Source organism: Piliocolobus tephrosceles, unplaced genomic scaffold (genome assembly GCF_002776525.5).
Source record: "Piliocolobus tephrosceles isolate RC106 unplaced genomic scaffold, ASM277652v3 unscaffolded_44816, whole genome shotgun sequence".
In the NCBI taxonomy this organism is placed as follows: domain Eukaryota; kingdom Metazoa; phylum Chordata; class Mammalia; order Primates; family Cercopithecidae; genus Piliocolobus; species Piliocolobus tephrosceles.
The window spans coordinates 10,449-36,033 of NW_022329661.1; the positions used below are offsets into that span (position 1 = coordinate 10,449).

Here is a 25,585-nt window from a genome sequence, read left to right on the forward strand (position 1 = left end):
TTAATAACCACATGTGGCGCTAGCCAGTCCTCAGGGCTCTGTGCAGGAGGTAGAAAGGTGCGCATTCTGGGTCCTGCCGCCACCCCAGGGCCTGGCCTGTGATGGTCTTGGCTCTGCCCTGGTTTAGGAGAGACCCCCACCACCCTCCTTTGTCCTTTGAACTTTTGTGTGTGATTTTTTTTCTTTTGAGACAGAGTCTCGCTCTGTCGCCTAGGGTGCAGTTGTGTGATCTTGGCTCACTGCAACCTCCACCTCCTGGGTTCAAGCGATTCTCCTGCCTCAGCCTCCCAAGTGGCTGGGATTCCGGGCGTTGTAGCACCACACCCGGCTGATTTTTATATTTTCAGTAGAGACGAGGTTTCAGTGTGTTGGGCTCGAACTCTTGACCTCAGGTCTTCCACCTGCCTCGGCCTCCCAAAGTGCTGGGATGACAGGTGTGAGCCACTGCACTGGGCCGTGAGTGACTTCTTTCCTGCCAACCAGGACTGAGAAATAGGAAGAAGTTACAAAGCTTCCAGAATAAGACTTAAGACGTGACTTGCAGTTCACAGTCGGGCTCTCCTGCGTTGTTGAATGGCTCATGCACAGCTGTGCTGGAAGGACTCACCGGTCCCTGGAGCATCCTGCCTGGTGTGTCTTAGTTGGGCCACGCTGCATGGTCTGTGCCAACCATGTGACTTATGGTGGGGTCTTGAGCCACGAGGTGTCAGCCGTGTCTACGTCACCAAACCCTAGCAAGACTGAGGACTGCATCCCTGGTTGGTGATGCTCTGTCTGTTGAAGCTGGGAGGGTTCAGTGCTGTCTGCGTGCCTTTACTGGCAGCCTGTGCCTGGCCCCTGCTCCGGGAGTCTCTTTCTTTGCTGGATTTTGTCTGTCATCCACCTTGACTTTGACAGTTGCGCCCAGTCCTCTGAGTGAATTACTGACCTGAGGGTGGGGGTGGTGCCCTCCGGGCTCCTGAATAGGCATGAGCCTATATGTCAAAGTACCGCATAGAGCGAACACCTCATTTTATGGTTCAGAAAACGGAGGCTGGGGGCACTTGCAGGGTTCCCAGGCCCCTGCTGTTGTCAACCAGGAACACACACACAGCACACAGCCCTTCCCAACCAGGGTTTATTCGGTGCCTGGGCCCAGTGGTGGTGGCCTGGCTAGGTTGGGCACTACAGGGTCATGACTCCTACCAGGTAGAAGAATGTCACTGAAGAGGGCAGGGCGTGGTGAGTGCGGGTCATGCGTGGCCGTCTGAGGGGTCGGGGAGAGGCCAGGACCAGGAGGTGGGGGTGCTGGCTCCAGGAAGCCGCCCCCTTCACCCACAACCTTGGACTTCACCAGGACCTGGCAGCACAGAGACTGCTCTGCCTTCTCGTGTGGGGGGCAGGGGAGGCCTCCTTCAAGTCACGGCAGGGAAACACCTTGTGGAGAATGGACTGAAAAGACAGCTTCTGCACCAGCTTCTAGAAAACAGGGGATGTCCTTCCCAAGCAGAAGGGGCCAGGGGTGGGCTCCTCCGCGGGCCTCTGGGAGGCTCTCAGTCCCGTCCCACCGTGCACCAAACAGCTAGGAGGAGAGAGACAGGTTAGAGTGAAGGAGTGCGAATGTGGGCAGCTGTGTAGCTGGTGGTGGCCGTCTTGAAGGGCAGGTGGGGAGATAGCATTTTGTCCTTATGTGACCCACGGGTGCTTGCTGGTCACCCAGGAGGAAACCACCTACCTGGGAAGGGAAATTCAGTGTGGCTGGAAGTAGGGGGCCGTGGAAGGGGTGCGCTGGTGTAAGCTCTGGCCAGCATACCTGGATGTGGGGTCACCTCAGGGTTGGCTCTGAGCCTGGAGCTCTCCTCTCCCCTAGAACCCTCTCTGCACACCTGCACTGGTGTCAGGGGCTTATAGTGGGCCCACAGCAAGCAGGCAAGTCCCTGGCAGATGGAGGGTGCCTTCTAGGCTTTTCCCTGGCTCTCCAATCAGGTGGCCACTGCGGTTCCAGGCCTTTGCCCCCTACCTGGCACCGAGATCCTGGAGAGGGCCTCAGGCTGGCTCAGTGTGTCCACCTTGACGTGCCGGAACGCCTTACACACGGGGCTTTGCAGGTGCCTGCGACCCAGGGACATGTGTTAGGGGCACCAGGAGTGAAGCTCTGCCCAAAATGGGGAGCTTATAGAGAAGCCCGGGGGGGGGGGGGGGGGGGTGTTTGGACTCCAAGCCTTTGTGGGAAGGTGCGGGGGTGTGCAGGGAGGCTGACTCTGGGGATCTCTGGGGCAGGCGGTGAGCTTCTCTTTTCCCTGTGAGCCTTACATGGGGCACGGGATCCCCCGACTCTGCACAGAGCCTCTACCTCCCGCTTTCCCCTAGGAGGAGGAGTGGGGCCGTCCTCCTCCTGGGACCGATGACAACACAGCAGCTGGAAAGAGTTTTAGTCCCTTGTTCTATGAGTCACTGAAGTACGGACAGGGAGGGGACACCCTCACTTCTCAGGACAGCCCCTGTTCCCACCGGGGGCCTGAGTCTGTCCACAAACCGTGTTTACCAGGGACGCAGGACCTGGGAGCATGAGCTACCCGCAGGCCCTGCTTCCTGCCTGTGAGGCTGGCACCGGAGAAATTAGTCTCTACCCGGAGTGGGGAACAACCTGTCCCAGATGTGCTCTGAACAGACGACAAAGGCCTAAAGCCCATCAGTGCTGATGCCACCCTACCCCATCGCCCTCCCTCCTAGCAGGCACTCAGCTGGAGGGGAGGTTAAATGCTGGAACAACTGATCACACGGGGACTGAGGTGCCTTCTAGGTCAGGCCCTCAACTCTACAGGGTGATAAAGAAGGCAGTGCAGTGGCCCACAGGGGTATTCCAAGAGGACAAGGGGCTCTACAGGGAAAGAGTGTGGTTGGGGGGGGTGTCTCTACCCCCCAGGAGATCCTGGCTCCAGGAAGACAGGCCCCCCCCACCTCCCTGTGTCCCCCTCACTTGCTATGGGGACCCAGTGTCTCACCTCTTCCATGCCTCCTCCGTCTCCCAGAACTCATAGATGACAAAGGTGAAGCCATCTGACAGCCTCACGGCAGTGATGCTGCAACAGGAGACAGGCGGGGAGGCTGGGGCTCAACCATGACCACTGTAGGCCTATAACCCACCACTATGCACAACAGCCGCCTTCAACCTTTCTTCCTGTCTTGTCCTCCATCGAGACTCGACAGGGTGCCCCCACCACCTGGAAGAAGGCCTGGTTTCTTATAGTGGCCAATAGCTATTTGTTAAATAGAATCAATGACATGTAGTTTTTCTTTTGAGACAGGGTCTCACACTGTTGCCCAGGCTGGAGTGCAGTGGCACAATCACTGCGGCCTCCCCAGTAGCTGGGACTATAGGTGTGCACCACTGGGCCTGGCTAATTCAAAAAATGTCCTAGGAGAGATGGGGTCTTGCTATGGTCCCCACGCTGGTCTTGAACTCCTGGGCTCAGGCAGTCCTCTCGCCTTGGCTTACCCGAACTGCTGGGATTGCAAACTTCAGCCACTGTGCCTAGCTGAAATGTCATGTTAAAATGTTCACATTTATTTAAACAAAACCAGGTGGCTGAGTGTGATGGTTCACATAATCCCAGAACTTTTGGAAGTCTTGAGGGGTCAAGGCAGGTGGATTACTTTGAGGCCAGGAATTCAAGAGCAGCCTAGCCCAAATGGCAAAACCTGGTCTCTTAAAAAAAAGTTGCTGGGCCTGGTGACACATGCCTGTAATCCCAGCTATGCAGGAGGCTGAGGCTTGAGACTCACTTGAACCTGGTGGGTAGAGGTTGCAGTGAGCTGAGCTTCCACCACTACACTCCTGTCAGGCAAACAAAGCAAGATTTGGTCTCAAAAACAAAAATACATATATCTATAACCCTATCTTTAAATTATCAAAGCATCTTCATCCTAATTGTCATCTTATTTAATCCTTACAACAACCCCACTGCACTGTACCTGACGGAAAGGAGGCTGAGGGAGAGGGGGTTCACCAAGGAAGGGGCTGCAAGCAAGTCCCCCTTCACTCTGTGGGACCCAGGGGACAGCACTCACCTCATTTTAAAGGCGCAGATAGTCTATGCCGCTCTGGGCTCCTCTCTGCAAGTGCACTACAATGAGGAAGCCCCAAGTGACCATAAAGGGGGCCAAGAGCAGGGGATGAGGGGCAACAGTGCTCAGCCTGGAGGGAGGGGGCCAGGCTGGATTCCACTGCGGTGCAGCTTCAGGTACACCGTGCCTGGCAAGTGCAGGCTCACCTGGCTCTCCAAGCTGGCCGTCTCCGATTCAACAAACAGCCCTGTCCTCTACTGAGGCTCTGAAACCAGAGCCTCTATGTCCACCTTGCCTCCTCTCCACAGCCTATTGGGATGGCCCTACTTCACTCTGGGGCCTCCCACTTTTCTTTTCATGTAATTCATGTCATGGAGAAAAGATCAAGTCTGGCCCCTGCTCCTGTAGAGTCTGTCCTGCTGGATGGGCGTGGGTCCTGCCCCCCACCCTGGCTACTTCCTCAAGCATGGCCCCTTGTGGCCACTCCGGGTCTCCGCAACAGCCGCACTCCTGCCCAGGCTGCTCATCCCCTAGTGCTACAGATTAGGCTGCTGTCACTCAGGCCTCAGTGCACGGGGGCCCAGGAAGACCCCTCCTGAAGACCCTGTGCAGGACCTGGCCTGCCTGGTTCACAGCCGTGCCCCCAGGCAATGTGGTGAATGAATGTGTGCCCTGGGGATGGAAGAAAGCCCTGGAGGAAAGGGCGGGAGTTGGGCAGAGCCTTGGCGGAGGAACAGCTAGGCCTCATGCTCTTTGGGGACCACTACCACCAAGAACAAATGGCTGTTGTTTTCTGTAGACCCCCTCCACTGTGGCCATGGCCTGGCTTTACCAAGGAGCTACATCATCCTGGGGGGATGAACAGGACTTTGAGGGTGAGGCCCCTTGTCCTGCCCTAGACATCTCAGCACAGACCCGTGGGGAGGGACAGAGTGGCAGCGACATTTCCATCTCAGCACATCCGTGGGGAGGGAGGGGCGGCTACATTTCTTGGGCATTTCCCTTCAGCCTCACAGACTCTCCTTTCCTCTCAGTTGCTGGCTGAGCACACCTGGCACAGCCAGAGCCCTTCACACTTGAGATTCACACACTTGATTGTATATGAATCGTGATCACCCCAGCAAGAAGTCCTGTCGGTGGCCTTCCCCCCTTTACAGATGAATGAGCTGAGAACAGGGAGATGAAGGCACATGCCACGTTTGCATGGCTGGGAGGAGACCTGCACCCAGCTATGTGTCTGTCTCCCGGGGGTGCGATTTGTACTCAGGGGTAAGCCTAGTCCCACCCTGTTCATCCACGGCCAGGCTGAGCTCCCTGCCACGGTCCCTCCCACGCATGCTTCCGCAGCTCACTCACTGGAAGCAGCTCCTTGCTCCAGCGGTCCCCCTCAGATACGGGCGCAGGGAGTCCAGAAACTCGCTGAGGTGCTCGGGGCACACGGCCATCTCCTGTCGGACCAGCTGCAGGTGCTGCCAGGGCCACAGCGGGGGCAGGGGGGGGGGGGGGCTCCAGCCCAGGCCTTCTCCCTAAAGACTCCATCCGGCCTCCATGACCTCCCTTCCTGGTTCAAAATAAAATAAACCTCCCCGACTTTTCATTCTTACCTATGAATGTATAAGAATGGACTAAAAATGGGCTAAGAAAGGACTAGAACCTCGAGCCCAGTGCACAAATGGGGAAAACAGATGAGTTGTTTACCGAGTCCCCACCCCTGTCCACAGCTGCCTGCAAGGCCTCCAGGGCCCAGAGAGACAGCACATCCACTGACAAGAAAAACTTAGTTGATGGCCTTAGCATTTTCACATCACGATCTGGCTGCCACTTTGCTCTAGGACAAACTTTGTGGATCAAAGTCCAGGAGCCTCTGGGCCAGGTATGGTGGCTCACATCTGTAATCTCAGTACTTTCGGAGGCCGAGGCGGGCGGATCACAAGGTCAGGAGTTCGAGACTAGCCTGGCCAACATGGTGAAACCTCGTCTCTACTGAAAATACAAAAAATTAGTCGGGCATGGTGGCAGGCACCTGTAATCCCAGTTACTCAGGAGGCTGAGGCAGGAGAATCGCTTGAACCCAGCAGGTGGAGGTTGCAGTGAGCTGAGATCGCACCACTGCACTCCAGCCTGGGCCATAACATGAGACTCAGTCTCAAAAAAAAAAAAAAATCCAGTGAGCCTCAAGAAATACCCCCGGAGTCAATGGGGTGGCTCCTGGGCCAGGGCAGGGGCTGGGGGCCAAGTACTGGGGCCACATCTCCCCTCATGGTGGTCCCAGGCAGGGAGAGGGGGGTCAGGGGCATTGAGCCACTTAGATCTTGGCAGTCCTGGTGTGGGCAGGGATGTGGTCCCAGGACAGAGGTGGGAAGGGGACTCACCGTGTTGGTGCCATCTTCGTCTGAGAGGCGCTGCTGCAGGTCGAACCACAGTGCCTGAAACAATCCAGCACGCAGTGCTGCTAGACCCAGAGCCCCACTCCGTCCCAGGTGCCAGGAGCTCTGGGATCCCTGGGGCTGTTGGGAGCTCCCAGGGGCAGGGCCCTGTTGCACAGGGCTGGAAGACCAACCCTAGGAAGTGGCAGAGACTCCCTCTGGCCCTGGCATCTGGGGGCAATGGGAGGCAGAGAGGCCCAGCTGATCCACTGCAGAGGGTATAAGGGGGGCCCAGAACATGTTGCTGGGGCAAGGATGGCTTGGGAGAGGTAGCACTGGGGACTCCAGAGGCCTGAGTCCAAGATGCTGGGGTTTGCCGTGATGATGAGCAACAGCCCTTAGATTCCCTATAACTTACAATTTACCCCAGTCATAACCCCCAGCACCTCAGGGATCTCATGGGGTGACCTGTTCTCTCTGGCCTTCCCCAGGCTCTGAGCTAGATGATTTACAAATACACATTCACTCTTCCAGACTCCCCAGGGTACATGCTACCCCATTGTAAGTTTCAGTCTCCAGGAACCACATCTACTCTGTTCACCCACGCCTGGTACCTACACAGGGCCAAGCCCTGACAGATGATCCCCAGTCACTCTGTCACGGCAGACAACCCCGGCTCTGAAGGCACAAAAGCAGGGTAAGTGTCAGAGCGTGGGTCTGAGCCCAGCGTCTCTACCTGATGCTGACGCACAGGATCCTGCTGCTGCTTCCTTTAGCTTGGGCATCCCACTAACCACCACCTCTGTGGCTGTCTCCGTCCACCCTCCATGAGGACAGACCGTCTGTGGGACTCACACAGGGCGCAGGTAAAGAACTACCGGTTAATAAGGAAAACAGCAGCAGGTGGATGAGTCTGTGCAGTCACCACCGAGAGGTTCTAAATGTCTGAGCAAGGGGCCCTGCAGTAGCTGATCGTGGCACGTGTACTGCCTTCTCCGGGGCACACAGCATGAACACGCCTTGGTAAGTGATGAAGGTGTACCTGGGAGGAACAAGTCTGTTTCCACGGCTTTACAAGCATACGTGAGGGGTCCTGCAGGGCTGGGGCTGGAAGAGCCATAGGAGGATGAGGAGACGCACTATGGCCGCCATATCTGCCCCATTCTTCTCCCAGCCAGCTGCCCCTAGGGCCTCCATCCTTGGCAGCTCAGGTTGGCCGGTGAAGGGCAGGGCCTAAAGCCAGGCCCGGATTGGCCCCTGCTGACCGCCCGGGCCAATTAGAGACTGGGGAGGAGGACCCGGTCCCACCCCGTCTCCAGGACGCCCAGGTACTCCGTGGTTAGCAGCCAGCCTGGTTGTTAGGGCGACGGGGCTCTAAAAATAAGCTTCAAAGAGTCTCCCTCCCGAGTCGCCCGCTGAGTTGTTATGACAACCGGGCCACGGGGTCCCCTCCGAGCCGCTCCCGCAGCCGACTTCAACAACGGGGTACCTCCACCTCAGCCTCATCCCTGCAGGAGGAAGTGTCAGCTTGCTCCCTGGGACTTCGTTCCACGTCAGCCTCCGCCTCTCTCCGTGTGGGGGGCCCCTTGTTCCTGCCCCCACGAATTCCTCAGAACCCCCAAACTAAAAGTAGCAATACCTTTTACAAAGGGTGTAAAAAAAAAATACCGAAAAGTAGGAGAAACATAAAACCACCTCAGTCCCAGGGTTCTGGGAGCTCAGTTACTTTGGCTTCTGTGGGTAGACGGGTGTGGTGTGCACATGTGGACAGGTTTGGGTAACAGAATGCCTCATAATAATTACTAACATCGCTCCTGTTAAATGCAAACTATGGCACCGGGCCCTGTGCTGAACCACTGAGACATCACTTTGGTTCCTCCTACTGACACCCCTATGAGGGAGGGGTCCCATTCTCCAGGGTATTTTCTGGATCATCAGAGGAGGAATCTAAGCCTCAGAGAGGACAAGTCCCTGGCCCAGGGCCACACAGCGATGAAGCGGCACAACCAGAATTCTGATACCTCAGCCCATCTGTCTGTAGGCCCTAAGACAAACTTTTCTCTCCACCAAATGGTCATATCGTGAGCACCCTATCCCGAGTCATGAAACATTCTCTGAAAGTATTTTCTGTAGGGGCTGTGCCATTTTCTATCACCTGTGGATGTCCCATATCACACTTAATACATTTGCTACTGCTGGTCACTTCCTTCCTTGTTTTGAATCTCTCCCGAATCATCACGTCTCTCTCTCGTCCTGGGGCTGCCTCTTGGCCAGTACCTGCTCCAGCCATTTCAGAGCAAAGTCTCCTTGAAGCTAGGGCCTTGCAACACGGGACCCTGCTGACCACCCTCTGCTCCTGGAGCTGCTCCTGCCGGCCCACGTGACCCTCCAACACTCCCTTTCCCAGGAACCCCTCCTTGGGCCTGAACACACGCATCCCCTGGGTTTCATCCTTAGCTTCGTCCTCAGCACCCACACCCCACCTGAGGCATGTCTTTTCCACGGTTCCCTGGCCCCTCTGCAGCCCAGACTTTTGTCCTGAACTCCAGACCTAACTGCACTCCCTCAGGGGTTGGAAGGAACAGAGGCGGGGGTCACGCCAGGGCTTACTTTGCTCTCCAGTCTCCCAATCAGCTCTGCCAAGCGGCTGATCTGGGCTTCCAGACCCTCTTCCTTTGCATCCTCAGTGGCTGCGGAAGACAAAGAGACACACACACTTCAGTGGTGAGCAGGGCGAGGGCTTCAGGGGGAAGCTGGAAACACCCGGCCCCTCCAGGGGCGTCAGACTTGCCCCTCCTCTCCCCAGTCCCCGTCAGAGGACTCTCAGAACTCCTAGGGACCTCCAGCCGCGACCCCCACCAGGGCCCCGGTTTCTCTCACCAGATGGAAGGCTCCTGCCTTGTTCCATGGCCATGAGCTTGTGGTTGGGGGCCGAGGCGGGAGTGGGGCTTCCATACCAGGTCTGTGCCACACCGTGGCTGGGTTTGCTGTGGTTCTGTCTGCAGTTTGAATGGGAAAACACACAGACTATGATGGCGGCTTCAGGGCCCTGACCACTTCTAGCAGCTTCAATGGGCATTTATTAAGCACTGACAGTGGGCTCACACGTGCACAGAACTTGCATCGTGGCCTTTGTTTCGACAGAGGAGGACATGAGGTTCGTAAAGCAGATGACTCAGCCAGGGCCACGCAGCTAGCTGGGTGGAGCTGGGATTTGAATTCAGCTCTATTCCAGGACCCCATGGCCCAGGCCTTTTCTCCAAGAGGTTCAGTTCCAGGGGGAGACTGAGCCAGGCGCCCACCCCACCCTAACAGCTCAAAGCTTTCGGGCACCTGTAGAGCCCAAGCTGTGGTGTGACCAAGTCCCCCTCCCTCCCTCCCTCATAAGCCAATTTAATGTCTGCTGCCCTCTGGGGTGGTAGACCTGGTTTCAAGACTCTCCTCCAACACATACACATAAAAGCCAGACCTAAAGAGACACTGACAGTGGGGATGTAACACGACAAAGACTGTCATCCTGACCTGGGCCTGGCCCCATCTCCCGGCCCTGAACACCCCTACTCCTGTGCATACTGATGTGCACACACCCCTGTGTGCCCTGACAGGCGCAGCTAGCCAGAGACAGACACACACACACACTGCTCACCTTGTATTGTGCCCAGCACATAGTAGGGACTCAAAAAACGCTCAGTGAATGACCAAATCCTCCCGTGCAAAAGGATGCTGAAAAGCTCCCAGCAGACATACAGAAACACAGACACTCCCCTCAAAAGACACTCCCCTCAAAAGACACACACAATGCCCTGTGCACGGCCCCCACACCCCCTTGGTGTCTGTGCACCACGGTCTTGGTGCATTCTGGAATTTGACTCTTGTGAACCTTGCGCACTCAGCCAGGCTCTCCCCCATGCCGAGGGAGCAAACTCGACTCCCACCTTGGGAGGGGAGAGGCTGGCAGAGTCTGTGGTGTCAATCATGGCTTCTCTATAAACCAGCAGGAAAGTAAATGTGTCCCTCAGACCATGACGGGCTGCTCAGGGCTCCTGGGCAGTGGGGTCTGAGCCAGTAGCCTGTGCTAGGGGTGACATCCTGGGAGACTGTCCCGGGGCTGGGAAACAGGACAGTCCTCAGGGACGCACAGCCTAGAGCCAAACTAGCTGAGATTTGGGGAAGTTCGAGGGAGGCACGTGTGGAACAGAGGCATCACGACAAGCTGCCCCTCCGACAACATCCCCAAGTAAGGTCCCACCATGGGGGCAGGTGGACGTAACTGCTGACACGTGATGGAACTGGCCCAGTGCGGGAAGTCAGCTCTGAAAACCGTGCAACAATACAATCTGTTCTGTGGCTGGATAGAAACAGCAAGTTTTCATCAAGATAGGAACATGAAAACCAAGGAAATCTAAGTGTCAGCTTTCACAGTGATGGCTGCTAATTCGAGGGAACCCAAGAATCACAAGACTGATCACACATGCTGAGTTCTGGCCTCCGGTCCCAGGGATTCTGGCCAGTGGGTATGGCCAGGAGCCCGGGAATCTGTGTTTTAATTTTCCCAGGTCATTCAGCAGGAAATGCTCAGAGCAAACTCATCTGGAAACAGTATGTCAGAGCGACCTTCACAATCGTATCTGATCAGGACCAGCTCTTCACCCACGAAGAAACACACAATCAAACTTCTGTCCCCCAGCAAACCAACTTCCTGGTCCTCACATGCCTCTGCCTGGGAAATTCAAGGCTCAATCGAGCTTGGGTGCCGACACCTGGCTGTTGCCCTCATCTGTTTGCATTTTCTCTTTTTCTTCTCTGTGCCAAGCACATGAGCTGTTCTGGGAAGAACTGGGCAAAGAGAGGTTTGTCTCAACTCAGAACAGCAAATGGAGGTGGGGGGTGTGCTCGTGGTCCCCAGGGAGCTGGGACTGCTGAGCCAAGAGAATGCTGCTTCTCTCTAAATACCAGGTCACAGCCCTAACACAGCATCTACCACCTAGGAGGGGACCCCAGATGCAGTCCCATGGTTCCAAGCGTACAAACAAGGCCTAACACAAGACCAAATATTGTGAGAAAACCACCCGCTTTCACGTCTCTTTCAGTCCTCCTGAGAAAGTCTCAACTTGCTACTACTGTCTTCAACACCTCTCTCTGATTTCCCAGTCTCTGTTTTTAACAGAGAGGTAGCAAGCCTCAGGATTCAAGCTGGATGGTAAGCAATGATGGGTGCTTATTTTTACAGTTACTTCACTTATGGCATGTGGTGCTGAGAGTGCAGTTACAACCATATGCCATTTCCTAAACTGATCTCTAATTTTCAAAAGTGGGCTGGGGTGCAGTGGCTCCTGCCTGTAATCCCAGCCCTTTGGGAGGCTGAGACAGCAGGATTGCTGAGACCAGGAGTTTGAGAACAGTCTGGCCAACATGGCAAGACCCCACCTCTACAAAAAGTAAAATAAAAAAATAGCTGGGTGTGGTCGGAATACGTGTCTGTAGCCCCAGCTCCTTGGGAGGCTGAGGTGCTCCGGAGAATTGCTTGAACCTGAGTTGGAGATTGCAGTGAGCCACAATGGTGCCACTGTACTCCAGCCTGGGGGACACAGTGAGATCCTGTGTTGAAAAATAAAATAAGGCCGGGCTCCATGGCTCAAGCCTGCAATCCCAGCACTTGGAGGCTGAGGTGGGTGGATCACCTGGGGTCAGGAGTTCAAGACCAGCCTGACCAACACGGTGAAACCCCATCTCTACTAAGAATACAAAAATTAACTGGGCGTGTGATGGCGGGCACCTGTAATCCCAGCTACTAGGGAGGCTGAGGCAGGAGAATTGCTTGAACCTGGCAGGCAGAGGCTGCAGTGAGCTGAGATCACGCCACTGCACTCCAGCCTGGGTGACAGAGCAATACTCAGTCTCAAAGAAAAGAAAAAAGAAAAGAAAAGAAAGAGAAAGAGAAAAAAAGACAGAAAGAAAGAGAAAGAAAAAGAAAGAAAGAAAAAGAAAGAAAGAAAGAAAAGAAAAGAAAAGAAAGAGAGAGAGAGAGAGAAAATAGACTGGGTGCGGTGGCTCACGCCTGTCATCCCAGCACTTTGGGAGGCTGAGGCAGGTGGATCATGTGAGGCCAGGAGTTCAAGAGCAGACTGGCCAACATGACAAACCCCGTCTCTACTAAAAATACAAAAATCAGCCAGGCATGGTGTTGCACACCTGCAGTCCCAGCTACTCAGGAGGCTGAGACATGAGAATTGCTTGAACCCCGGGAGGGAGAGGTTGTAGTGAGCCAAGATCACGCCACTGCACTCCTGGGCGACAGAGCAAGACTCTGTCTAAAATTTAAAAAAATTAAAAATAAAATGTGACCCAAACAACAGAATAGTTCTGCATAAACAGTAAGTAGTATCTGGATGCGGCAAAACAAACTAGAGTCTGGGAAATGGTGTCTTCACTGTATTAATAAATACGTGCACCAGGCATTCTCCTGATCATTTCCTATCTCATTCAGTCCTTGCAATGGCTGAGGTTTCAGGTATATAATTGTGCCTACATTACACAGTGGAGCACTGAAGGCAGAGAGAGCTGTGGCAACTTACCCAAGGTCACCCAGCTCTTAGGTACACAGACACCCCCACCAAGCAGCAGGTGGGCACGTGCGTGCGCACAGCATACCCCCATGGGACCCTGCAGGGCCTCAGAGACTCACCGGAGCTGGCTGGTCTGTTCCTCGATGGCCTCCACTGCACTCTCCACTGAGCTCAGCAGTGACTGGATCTGATTGGCCGTCTCCTTCAGGAGGAAGCGGGTCACAAACTGGTCCACATTGCTCCCGCCCTCGTAAACCTGTAGCAGGAAGGGAAGGGGCACTGAGGGGAAACGGGTGCGAGGGAAGTTTGAAGTGGGGTCTAGCACAGGAGTGGAGGAAAGCTGGTGCTGGTGAATTTGCTTTGCAAAGGGAAGGGAGGACCCCATGGCCTCCTGGGGGCCAGTCTTAGAGGCTGTAGCGTGTCCAGTGCAGAGGCTAGAGGTTTAGAGACCAAATTTGAACCCTGGCTTCACCACTTACTAGCTCTGTGACCTCCCCGAGTATAATGGGGTCACTGAAGTATCTATCTTACAAGGTTCTAGTAAAGATTAAATGGCGACATGTGTATAAAATGCTCTGCACAGGGCCTGCCACACAGCAAAGACTCAATCAACAGTAGGTGCTACAGTAAAGATGACGGTGATGGTGGCAGTGATAGCGACTGGTGGTTTTGTTGTTGCTGTGACAAGGATAATCATCAGGCAAGAAGAATCCACAACCTTTCCTCCCTACTTCGTCCTCCAAAGAGGATTCCTAGGGCTTCTGGATCTCCAGGCTGCTGCTAAGGAAAACGACAAAACGGAATCAAAAGCAGCTCAAGGGAGGAAAGTGCCCAGGACTTAGTAATCAAAAGGAGGCGGCCAGCGAGGAGCCTGGGGGGAATCAGAGAGGGAGTCTTAGCAGATGCTGCGACCGGGGGAACTCTGGGGAAAAGACGAAAAAGAGAATTTTCTCCAAGTTTTGCTCTGTGGTGTGGAACAGAATTTCCACCTCTGTCCCGAGACTCTGCAAGGACATTTCTCAAGCGTTTGGATCCAGTGGAGATGCTTTGGACAGCAGAAGGGAGAAGGCTCTGCTTATCCACGTCGCTCAAGGACAAGATGATGAAAATGATGCTGTGTTGGGGGATCCTGGGTCTCCCAAACCCTGACCTGCTCTCCTGGCCTCCTCTGCCAAGACCCCGCCTTCCCAAGCCACCTGCCCCAGGCACCTTGGAATTCTGCCCAGTCCCTGGCAAGGCAAGGAAAAACACAGCTCTCAAAGAAAGCAAATTAAACCATCCATCACTCAGACTGGGAATTAATTAGCAATAATTGCACAATGGGAAACACGGCTGAGACAGACTGAGAAACAGAGGAGGAGGAGGGGCACGCAAGACAGCTAAGGCATGGTCGAGGTGGACAACCCCCCCGAGCTGACGGCTGCACCAGGGCCTGCTGGGGACAGACCCTGAGAGAGGACATGGCCAAAAGTACGTCAGGTTCTTACAGCCTGGCAGGTTCCGGCAGCCTGATACATGGCAATGACCGAAACCACACGTGATCCAGCGATCAGCAGACTCCAGACACGCGAATAGCCAAAAATGGACATAAAGGCATAGCTTGGTAAAATATTTAAACAGGCTGGGCGCGGTGGCTCAAGCCTGTAATCCCAGCACTTTGGGAGGCCGAGACGGGCGGATCACGAGGTCAGGAGATCGAGACCATCCTGGCTAACACGGTGAAACCCCGTCTCTACTAAAAAAAATACAAAAAACTAGCCGGGCGAGGTGGCGGGCGCCTGTAGGTCCAGCTACTCAGGAGGCTGAGCCGGGAGAATGGTGTAAACCCGGGAGGCGGAGCTTGCAGTGAGCTGAGATCCCGCCACTGCACTCCAGCCTGGGCGACAGAGCGAGACTCCGTCTCAAAAAAAAAAAAATTTAAACACAAAGAAAAAGCCTGCTAGAAGTGATCAAGCAGAAAAATGGGCTGAAGTGTGTGTTAAAAGCACCCGGACCAATGACGGAAGATGTGGTCAGGGATCAGTGTTACCAGTTAGCTGAATTCCAAAGAAGACAAGTTATTTTCCAGTGAGTAAAAAAATGAAGGTTTTCGTGATTTTTCTTCCACCACAGTTGAAAAGCAGCCTACATTCCCCAATGTAAAGATACAATCCCAGATTTGACACGGGAGTACAGGTGCCTATTTGTTACATGGGTATATTACATCATGGTGAGGGGACTGAGCTGCCTCAGACAAGAGACCAGCTCCACAAGCTCCATAGGGAAAGTCCAGATGGAGACATTCTGCATCCAGTGGACAAGTTACTCACTGGTAGAACAACTGGGAGATCTCCAGAAACCTGCAAATTTCTGAAATTTTACTAGATGAGCACCTTTTCTGCAAACAGTGCTTAAGAATTTGTCCTAAGTCACCTGAGCTTCAATGAGAGAAAGTTCTTCATATGGGGAAGTCGTGAGAAGAAGTAACAGCAATCACTCAAATTAAACATTCAGGTTACAGAAGTTAGGAAATAAAAACATTAACCACTAATGGTTTAATTTCAACTATATTGGATTCGGTCAATAAAGTATAGGGAAAAAAAGCCTAAAATCTTAAAAATTATTTTTATTCCCAAAGGGAAGAGAAAGTGTCTATTAGCTAAGTATAAAAATAGGATTAAGAATGTTAATAATGTATTTTTGTAAAGTGAAACCAGGAATTGTACATTCCAAATCATAATCCATGATATAAACAGGGCAGAGCACCAAAAGGTAAAACGTAAAAGACAAGAAGAAAGCATAAAAAAAGGGAAGAATAAAACATAACAGTCAGACCAAATAAAACAATCATAATGAAAAAGGCAGACCGAATTCCCTTATGTAAAGACACAGTCCTAGATCTGATTAAACAAGGTCCATCAGAAGCACACCTAAACCAAAACAGCACAAAGGACTTATAAAGAAAAGCCTGTGTAAAGATTCAGTAACCAACTGTGATTGAATGAACTGGATAAGGTACAATATCACTATCAAGTTAGAATTTAAATGAGAAAGTATTGCCCAAGAAAGGTAGGAATATAATGATAACAGGCATAAGTTATAACAAGGACATGCCATTATTAAATCTTCATGTACTGACACAGGATATAGCTATGGGGACTTCAATGCTTATAGGTATCTAATCAAACCATTTTGTTATATGTCAAGTGCCATGAACTGCTCAGATTTTTTAACTCAGTAATTTCCCAACTCTGATAAATTATCCTCAAGAAATAGTGCAAAATATGGACAACTGTGTATCCCACAAGGTATTCATAATAGCAAAAACTTGGAAATAATCTAATATACCTAACAGAAGAAGAAAAATAAGTACATTAAAATATTTAAAATGATGCTTTTGAACAGTTTTAATAACATGGGGAAAATGTTAAAATATTAGGTAAAAGAGCAGGAAATATATTTTTGTACACAGATTATAAGTTTAAGAAATACACATAAAAAATGCTAAAGGTAATAAACTAAAATGTTACCAGTGGTGAGGGATAGTGGGAATTAGAAGCAATTTGAATTTTTCTTTATACTTTACTCCCTAAATTTTGCATATCAACTACGTACCATTTATATATAACAAAAATACTGTAACAAGTCTATATGCATCAAACAACATGGCTAAAAATACAGAAAAGAAAACCATCAGAAACACAAAGATTTAATGACAAAACACAATTTAGTATGAGAAATCAGCTAACCCCGTCCCACAGGACAGAAACATTAGATAATGATAAATATGGATGCAAAGGGCACTGTTAGAAAGAACAGTGAAAGTCTTTGAAATGGGCAAAAACAACTCTTGGGTTTCTTGTTTTTCTAAGTTCACTATTTTTTCTAATTTATCTAAGTTGTTCCTTATTCAGGAGCTACTTTGTTTTGTTTCCCAAAACTGATTTATTTGAAAGATGGATTTGAGAACTTGTTAAAGGAGGGAAGCAGAGGACAGAAAGTTGGGTTTTATGTTTTATTAGTTTTATTTCAGATTCAGAGGGTACATGTGCCTGTTTGTTACATGGGTACGTCATGGTGTGGGTGGAGTTTCTAGTGTACCCATCACCCACATATTGAACATTGTACCTACGACGTAATGTTTCAACCCTCACCCCACTCCTGCCCTCCCTGGAGCAACTTTTACAACTCTGTGGACACAGACCATTTATAATAATTCAAAGAGTTCTCTTCCAGCTGGGCGTGGTGGCTTATGCCTGTAATCCCAGCATTTTGAGAGGCCAAGGTGGGAGAGGATTGCTTGAGCCCAGGACTTTGAGACTAGTCTAAGCAACATAGGGAAACCCTGTCGCTACCAAAAAAAAAAAAAAAAAAAAAAAAGAAAAGAAAAAAATTAGCTGGGAGTGGTGGTGCCCACCTGTGGTCCCAGCTACCTGGAAGGCTGAGGTGGGAGGATCGCTTGGGTCTGGGAGGTTGAGGCTGCAGCAAGTAATGATTGTGCCACCGTACTCCAGCCTGGGCAACACAAGACCACATCTTAAAAAAATATATATATTCTTTTCCACAGAAATGGCCAGGAATTTTGTCTGGCACTCTCCACAGGGCAATTGGTTGTTGCCCTGGGATAGTGACCAGTCATGCATTTATTCACCAATTGATTTCGGAATTGCTATTTACCTAATGTATTAGTGCACAAGTTCTTTCAATTCTCCTTTGAGCCAGTTCCAACATCTTACTGATTCTCACATTGAGTTTAAAAATATCTTCGGACCGGGCGCAGTGTCTCACGCCTGTAATCCCAGCACTTTGGGAGGCCGAGGCAGGTGGAACACCTGAGGTCAGGAGTTCGAGACCAGCCTGGCCAACAGGGTGAAAACCTGTCTCTACTAAAAACGCAAAAATTAGCCGGGCATGGTGGTGCATGCCTGTAATCCCAGCTACTCGGGAGGCTGAGGTGCGAGAATCACTTGAACCCGGGAAGCAGAGGTTGCATTGAGCTGAGATCACGCCATTGTACTCTGGCCTGGTCAACGAGAGAGAAACTCCGTTTCAAAAAAAAAAAAAGAAAAGAAGAAAGAAAAAATATTTGATGTGTGCATTTTAATACTTGCAGAAGAGACATAATTTTACCTTTAAAAAATTGTCTCTTAGCAGCACATATTTCATAACAAAGAAAGGATAGCTATTTTCAAATCTGATAATTCTGCAAGCACAATCCACACCATCTCAAGCATTCATGAGATAGTTATAAAAACAAACACAAATGTAATGGAAAAATCTCAGTACATTTAAAAAATAGAGTAGAAACCTCACTGGTCATTCAGTTTTATCTTAACACAATGAACTGAAAAATAAATGAGAACATAACAGGCTGCTGAAAGAATAGAGAGGGTGAAAACACTACACATTAACATCTGTGATTACTATGGGAACATCAAAAGTAATTTTTTTTTTTTTTTTTGAGACGGAGATTCACTCTTGTTGCCCAGGCTGCAGTGCAGTGGTGCAGTCTTGGCTCACTGCAACCTCCACCTGCCAGGTTCAAGCGATTCTCCTGCCTCAGCCTCCCGAGTAGCTGGGATTACAGGCTCCTGCCACTACGCCCAGCTAATTTTTGTATTTTTAGTAGAGACGAGGTTTCACCAGGTTGGCCAGGATGGTCTTGATCTCCTGACCTCGTGATCCACCTGCCTCGGCCTCCCAAACTGCTGGGATTACAAGTGTGAGCCACCGTGCCCGGCCATTATTTATTTATTTATTTGAGACAGAGATTTGTTCTTGTTGTCCAGGCTGGAGTGCGATGGCATGGTCTCCACTCACTGCAACCTCCACCTCCCGGGTTCAACTGATTCTCCTGCCTCAGGCTCCTAAGTAGCTGGTATTACAGGCGCCTGCCACCACACCCGGCTAATTTTTGTATTTTTAGTAGAGACGGGGTTTCACCATGTTGGCCAGGCTGGTCTCGAACTCCTGACCTCAGGTGATCTGCCCGTCCTGGCCTCCCAAAGTGCTGAGATAACAGGCGTGAGCCACTGCACCCAGCCCCCGTCAAAAGTAAATGTTTAAAATTTCAAACATTATTAAAAAAAAGTAAGCATTCCATTTCACATATGAAAAAGAACAGCAAAAACAACAAACCTAAAGTTTTCAGAGGGAGGAAATAATAATGATAGGAACTATAAATAAATGAGAAAACATGTCATGAAATTTAAATAAATGTGCCAGGAGCTTGATATTTCAAACAGCTAATTAAAACAGGCAAAACTGTCAAATAGAAGGTTTTAAAATGTAGAAAAATAGGAGACACTTAAGATGTGAGCTATAGCAGCAAATTTTATTTTTTTATTTTTGTTTTGAGAGACAGGGTTTCTCTTGTCACCCAGGCTGGGGTACAGTGGCATGCTGTGCGTCACTGTAGCCTCGACCTCCCAGGCTCCAGAGATCCTCCCACCTCAGCCTCCCCAGTAGGTGGGAACTACAGGCGCATGCCACCATGCTTGGCTACTTTTGTTTTGTTTCGTTTTGTTTTTGGTAGAAACGAGGTCCCACTATGTTGCCCAGGGTGGTCTTGAACTTCTGGGCTCAAGTGATCCTCCTGCCTCAGCCTCCCAAAGTGCTGGAATAACAGGCGTGAGCCACCATGAGGGGCAGCAGATCTTTTATTGAACTTAATCTGCATTAAGTGGCTGCTTGTGTCAAACCATGTTTCAGATTTTTAAAAATAGTCGTAAAAACAGTCCATGTAGGACTGATTGTAAAAACAACTATGCCCAGGGCAGTTTTGTTTAAAAATATACTACAATGGACAAGTGAAAAAGTTGACTAAAAGTAGGGATGACATTAAAATAACTATGAAAATAATCCCCTCCCTTGTTTAACACCAAGACCCAAGAGTTACGGGTAAGTTCTATTTTTATGTAGAAAAATGATTCTATGTTAGAGAAGCTGATTCATACACAGAATACATTCAAAACCACCTCACAAAATCATTCCCAAGCTATCATCCAATCTCCATTCCCAATGGAGACAGAGATAAAATTCTTGGCTCATGACAAGGACTCAGTAATGTGATAAAAGAATAATGTACCAATTAGGGCTTATCACAGGGAGCTAAGGATTGTTCAATATGAAACAATCTAAAACTAGCATCCACCCCATCAATGGCTTAGGGGAAAAAAGTCATATGATCATTTAAAAATACGAAAAGGCATTTGAAAACATTCACTACCACCCTCCTAAGACAAAATGGAACCAAGGGAATGCAAAAATATTTCTCCAACATGCTGATGAGGATTCTAAAGTAAGACCTGGTATTAATATGATAATCAGCAGAGAAGTACTAGAGATGCACTCGAAAATCAGGAGCCAAACAAGCGTGCCCGGCCAGTCCCCACCACGGTGTTTTAGAACATGCGGGGAAATGCCACAAGATAGACAGGGAAGCAAGAGGGGCACGTGCTAGAATGCAGAGACAATGGCACTCTTAATAACTGAGGCTACAGCTTGATGAAAGCAAACAGCACATACGAGAAAAGCATTCACAACAACAACCGACAAGCTGCACTTCTACAAACAAAAACCAGTGAGGAACTACGCAAGCACAAGAAATGCCAATCACATCACACCTAGAATCCCAGCACTGTGGGAGGCCGAGGCAGCGGATCCCCTGAGGTCAGGAGTTCGAGACCAGTCTGGTCAACATGGTGAAACCCCATTTCTACTAAAACTACAAAAATTACCCAGGAGTGGTGGTGGGCACCTGTAGTCCCAGCTACTCAGGAGGCTAAGGCAGGAGAATCACTCAAACCCAGGAGGCACAGGATGCAGTGAGCTGACATTGCATCACTGCACTCCAGCCTGGGCAACAGAGTGAGACTCTGTCTCAGAAAAAGAAAAAGGAAAAAAAAAAATGCCAATCACGGATGCAACAACTTATCACCACGACTGCCAAAAAATCCACCAAAGACCACCCCTGACATCATACGCGTATGATTTCCGAGAGCAAGATCTCTAAAACCGGTCTAACTTGTATCAGTAGACACTGATGGAGAACTCTGTGTTCCTGAAAAGTCTGACTAAAGACCAAGACGCAACCATGGATGTTATGAATGCCTCACAGCATGGCTAGGACATGGGCCTTTCTAAGGTGAGAAAACCCAGGCTCAAGGAGGTGATTTCCATTTCCCAGGGTCACCCGTGAGCATATGGTGACCTCACACAGCCTGTTTGGAGCACAGCGGGGGTTGCCACCCTTGTCTGGGTGACTCAGAAGCCTGGGATCTTTCCATGCTACCTTCTAAATCCACCGCCTATACCTTGATACTTTGGGATATCAAACGATATTCTACAACGATTAATAATTGGAGGGAGCAGGTCTTACATGGTATTAAAATATACTCTAAAATGGCAAGACTCAAAACAGCATGATACTGGGACAGAAATGGAAATGTGGAATCGTGGAGGTTCAGAATGAGCCCTGGCTATTTTTAGATATATAGCAAAACAGAGACTCTCTAATACATGGCAGGCAGTAACTGAGAAGCATGGGAAAATCACACAAAATGGGTTTTAACGTCTGGCTGAGCACACAGTAGGAACCTATTGATACAAACCAGCAGGTGCCTTTGCTCTGTGCTCTGTCCTGTATGCTCAGAAGCCTTACTTTGCTCAATCTCTGAAGGATTTCATACTTCATAAAGTGGATATCTCCATTTCACAGATGGAGAAACTGAGGCTCAGAAAGGGAAATGACCAGCTCAGATCCTCCAGCCAGGTCTGGCTGGTTTTATCAGCTAAGTTCCCTGGCGTCAACTGGCAGACAGGGCTGGGCTTTTCTGGGCTCCCAAAACTCACGGTGACGGTGGCTGCTGCCTCGAGCACCTGTGTGTCCCTCATCCTTGCATGCTCCCAGTTCCCTCACCGTGGGCCTTGACTGGTGTGCCCAATGGCTACCCTCTGCTCCTGGTTGACTGACTCTCCAGTTGCCTCCTGGGTGTGCCTGGAGTGTCATGCTGCACTCCCATGCCTCCTGTCAGGCCCCTGACTCAGTTTCCCCTCTCATCTCAGCCAGCAGCCATGGCTGTCTGGCTGTGACTCTGTTGAGTTCACCTTTGTGAGCCTCTGTTTCCATAGCTGTGAGATGGGGAGATGATAGTAACCATTCATAGGGTTGCTGTGAGATTAAACCAGGTGCTGAGCATTGAGAACCTGATATGGGGCCAGGTTCAGATGCACGAACCACCCCCACCGCCAACCCCGCCCCCGCCCCCGCCCCCAGTTTTGTAAGCCTGACCTAGAGAGTACGACACCTGTCTGTGAACCCCTTAAGGGCACAGGGTGATTGCAGCCACCTTTTCTAAGACCCCAGCCCAGGATCAGACCTGACTCCAGGAAAATGCCTCCTGCTCCCAACCAGAGCCACTCACGATGCCATTCCATTCTCTTCCCAGTTTATCTCAGCTGCTTGGAAGAGGCCCAGGCAAAGCCCAGCCCTGAGATAGGCCTCTCTGGCGCCTGTCTTCAAAAATCCAGGCATCCTTAGGCAAGGGTGGAGCTGAAGCAGCACTGGAGCCCTGGAACCCCGGGGCCACCTACACCCACTGACCTTCTTGGTATAGCCCATGGCCTTCAGGACAGAGTGATTCAAAGTCTCCAGGGAGGCCAGGACATCCTCATAGTCACCCATGTGGTCCACAAAGTAATCTGGGGAAGGAAAAGCAAAGGTCAGGGGTCACAGGTCCTGCCCCTCCCACTCAGCACTCCTGCCCCTCCCACCTGCGCTAGCCCCAGCCTCCCTGCCTCAGGACCTTCTCCTCCAGCCCCATCCCGGCACCCCCATCTTGGTCCCAGAATAGCCAGGCACCTACCACACAGCTCCTTGGTGTCTACGTGGCTGCAGAGACAGACAGAGACAGAGAGGGGGTTAGCAGGCCTGACCCTGCACAGCCTGCGAAAACACACATCCCGCCTGCTCTTTGCAGCCTGTGTGCTGCCCCACAAGCCCCGCCTTATAGATGAGTGTGCAGCAGGTAGGTGACACCCCCACCCCTGAAGGCCCATGTCTGTCTGACCCCTGACACCACCCACCCTTCTTCTGTTTTCTCTGAGTCTGCTGACCCCATCATGAATAAATGACACCAAGGGTAGGGCCAAGCCAGGGGCCGGGAAAGGGGTAAAGGGACAGAGGATGGGGACCCGTTACTGTGACGGGCTGTCCACAAAGCTCTCACCTGACCCACTGACCCGCCCCCAGGCGACCCTGCCTGCTGGGTCCTGGAGTCCTTGGGGGTGTGGCAGAGCCCTTCTTGTTCTGGTCCCAGCCCCTGGGTCCCACATCCCCATTCCTGCAGCCTGGAGAAGGCTCGTGTCCTTTCTTGGGGGAGCGGGCTGAACATGAGACTATCCCCATGGCAGTGGAGGAGCATACACCAGCCCCAAGATCAGGGCTGCAGTGCTGGCAACCATGGTGGTTCTGCAGCTTAGGAGCAGATTTGATAAGCTGGGGCCCTCTGGGACTGGCTAGAGATGGTCTGGATAAGGAGCAACTGCCAAGTCAATGTGCAAGGGACCCAGTACAGTGGTGGCCCTTTCTGGGACCAGGTCCCTCCTCGTGCTCAGAGGAGCCCAGGCTCAGCAAGGCGCATCTAGACAGAAGGCTTCTGTGGCCCAGTGAATCTGCACTCAGAGGCTTTGCATGCTCTGTCAGGAGGTGCCTCCAACCTCCATCTCATATTCAGAGTTCTGGCAAGTCCTGCAGAAAGCGACCCTGTCATTCTGCTTTAATTCGTGTTTCACAAATCTTTTTGTTTGTACACTCTTTTGGGCACAAAGTCTATTTAGCATCCCAAGGAGCTAATGTTTGTGGCTTACACCTTAGGGAATGTTGAGGAGATTAATCCTGAAAGTCTTTCAGAGCTTTGACCTTCCATAACCACGAGTCCTCCCTGCACCCCCACCCACCCACACACACTCTCACAATTCGACTCTCAAACCAGTGCCTCCTTCTCCCTCCACCTCCACCTCCTCCTGTACCCTGCTGGCCCTAACACAAAAGGCCCTGAAAGAGAAGGTCTAAATCAATGGGCACCTGCCTGGCCCCTTCAAAGCACCCCAGGAAGCTGCAGTAACAGCTCAGAAATCTCCATCTGGCTCCAGAGAGTTCTCCATTCTGCAGTCTGCAGCCTGAAGCCATTTCTTTAAAGTGGCCTTTCCCAGAGGATGGTGTATGCTCCACTTACCACATCCTGGTGCCCCGCCAGTGCCCCCCAGGACACCCTCAGCCCCAGCCTCTGGTCCAAGCCACCATTGTGCTCTGCCCCTTGCACACTGGTTTTGTGGTAGCTTCTTGTCCAGACCATCTCTAGCCAGTCTCAGAGAATCTCAACTTACCAAATGTGCCCTAAGCAGCCCTCCGGACACTTGGGTCCTCATCATGCAAGTAATCCTGAGAAAGGAGACCAGGTGGGGCTCTGATCCCTCCTGAAGGTGGGGTTGAGGAGAGGGCTCAGCCCTCATCCTGTCTGGGGAACCCCAAGGGCAAGATTGGAGGTGACGTTGGGAAGGATCAAGTGTAAGTCTGAGTAGAATCTGCATTTCCCACTTGATTTAGAGATGGGGTGGAGCCAGAGTTTTTGACTGATTCTGAGATGCAGGTTAGGGTTATGACTGGGTTGGAGAACAGGTTTAATACAGTATAATGGTAGATGTAGTGTTGAGTTAGGATTCATGTTTGCCTTAACACAGGAGTCAGTGTTAGGGTGAGGTTCAACCTCACAGTTAATGTTGGGACTAGGAGGATGCACAGGCATTGGGGCTACGGTCAGAACCGGCTGCTGGCTGAAGATGGCAGAAAGATGAAGTCATTGCCAACTTCCCATTTTCAGAATCCCATGTCCACTGCAAAACCGGGAGTCTCTCCTTAGTTGGCCATGTGCACCCAGAAGAGACACACTTGCGATAGTAGCCAATGCAATACGAATCTGCACACGCCCCAGTCACCCCAGGCGGTGAAGAGCTGACTTCCGGATTAGCAAATTTGGGGATTTTCAGTTCTCCTGCCCCTTACGGGGGACTAGGAATGGAGACTAGATGAAAAGACGCCACTACCATGGCCCACACATGCCCCCACTCTGCCAACCAGGACTGAAGCTCACTTGGTGTTGTCAGAATCAATAGTGTGAAAGAGATCCTCGAGTTCTTTCTCACTGAGGACACCATCTGCAAAGAAGAGCTGGAATTCCTCCAAGGACAGCTTCCCATCATCTGCAAGGAAGGAAGCAGGGAAAAGAGCTGGTGTCTGCAGAGATAAGGCTGGTGGGGCCAGTGCATGCATGGCCCCCAAATCCAGGCAATGCCCTGACTGACAGAGGAACTCCAGCTCGGATAATCCCTGCCCTCCCAGTTAACTCCCAAACTAAAAGACAAATTCCATTTTAGATAATCCCTACCCACCCAGCTAATTCCCACACTAACCAGTAAACTCCAGTACACAGAGAATCACTGCCTCATCCAGCTAATTCCCAGACCAATGCCTGTTTACAGATAATCCTCAAACCAACAATAATGCAATAGCTAGCTTTCTTGGGCTCACCATGCACTCAACAGTTGCCATGTATTCAACAAATACAG

General features: G+C 51.1%; 1 protein-coding gene across 3 annotated transcripts; it reads right to left on the bottom strand.

Annotated features, from left to right (window-relative positions):
• Positions 1-1,147: 1,147 nt before the first annotated feature.
• Positions 1,148-25,214, bottom strand: LOC113219523 (N-terminal EF-hand calcium-binding protein 2). Of its 3 annotated transcripts, none has more exons than XM_026453611.1 (11): positions 25,111-25,214; positions 22,825-22,850; positions 22,563-22,660; positions 13,099-13,235; positions 9,294-9,412; positions 9,024-9,103; positions 6,420-6,473; positions 5,404-5,516; positions 2,985-3,062; positions 2,000-2,091; positions 1,148-1,561 (listed from the first exon to the last, which is right to left on the bottom strand). In XM_026453611.1, exons 3-11 carry the CDS (start codon positions 22,641-22,643, stop codon positions 1,533-1,535), a joined length of 783 nt encoding a protein of 260 aa, XP_026309396.1. In that variant the 5' UTR covers positions 22,644-22,660; positions 22,825-22,850; positions 25,111-25,214; the 3' UTR covers positions 1,148-1,532. The 3 variants fall into 3 exon arrangements, with proteins under 3 accessions (XP_026309396.1, XP_023082657.2, XP_026309397.1); XM_023226889.2 differs by having other exon boundaries at positions 22,821-22,850; positions 25,111-25,142; XM_026453612.1 differs by lacking the exon at positions 22,825-22,850 and having other exon boundaries at positions 25,111-25,189.
• Positions 25,215-25,585: the final 371 nt, after the last annotated feature.

Bases quoted from the DNA above. Each gene is read 5' to 3' on its own strand.
- LOC113219523 (XM_026453612.1), bottom strand. From the start codon at position 25,174: ATGGTGTCCTCAGTGAGAAAGAACTCGAGGATCTCTTTCACACTATTG. The intron at 9,413-13,098 runs GTGAGTCTCTGA...TTCAAACTGCAG, and splicing joins GAACAGACCAGCCAGCTCCG to ACAGAACCACAGCAAACCCA. The intron at 9,104-9,293 runs GTGAGAGAAACC...TGTCTTCCGCAG, and splicing joins AGGCAGGAGCCTTCCATCTG to CCACTGAGGATGCAAAGGAA.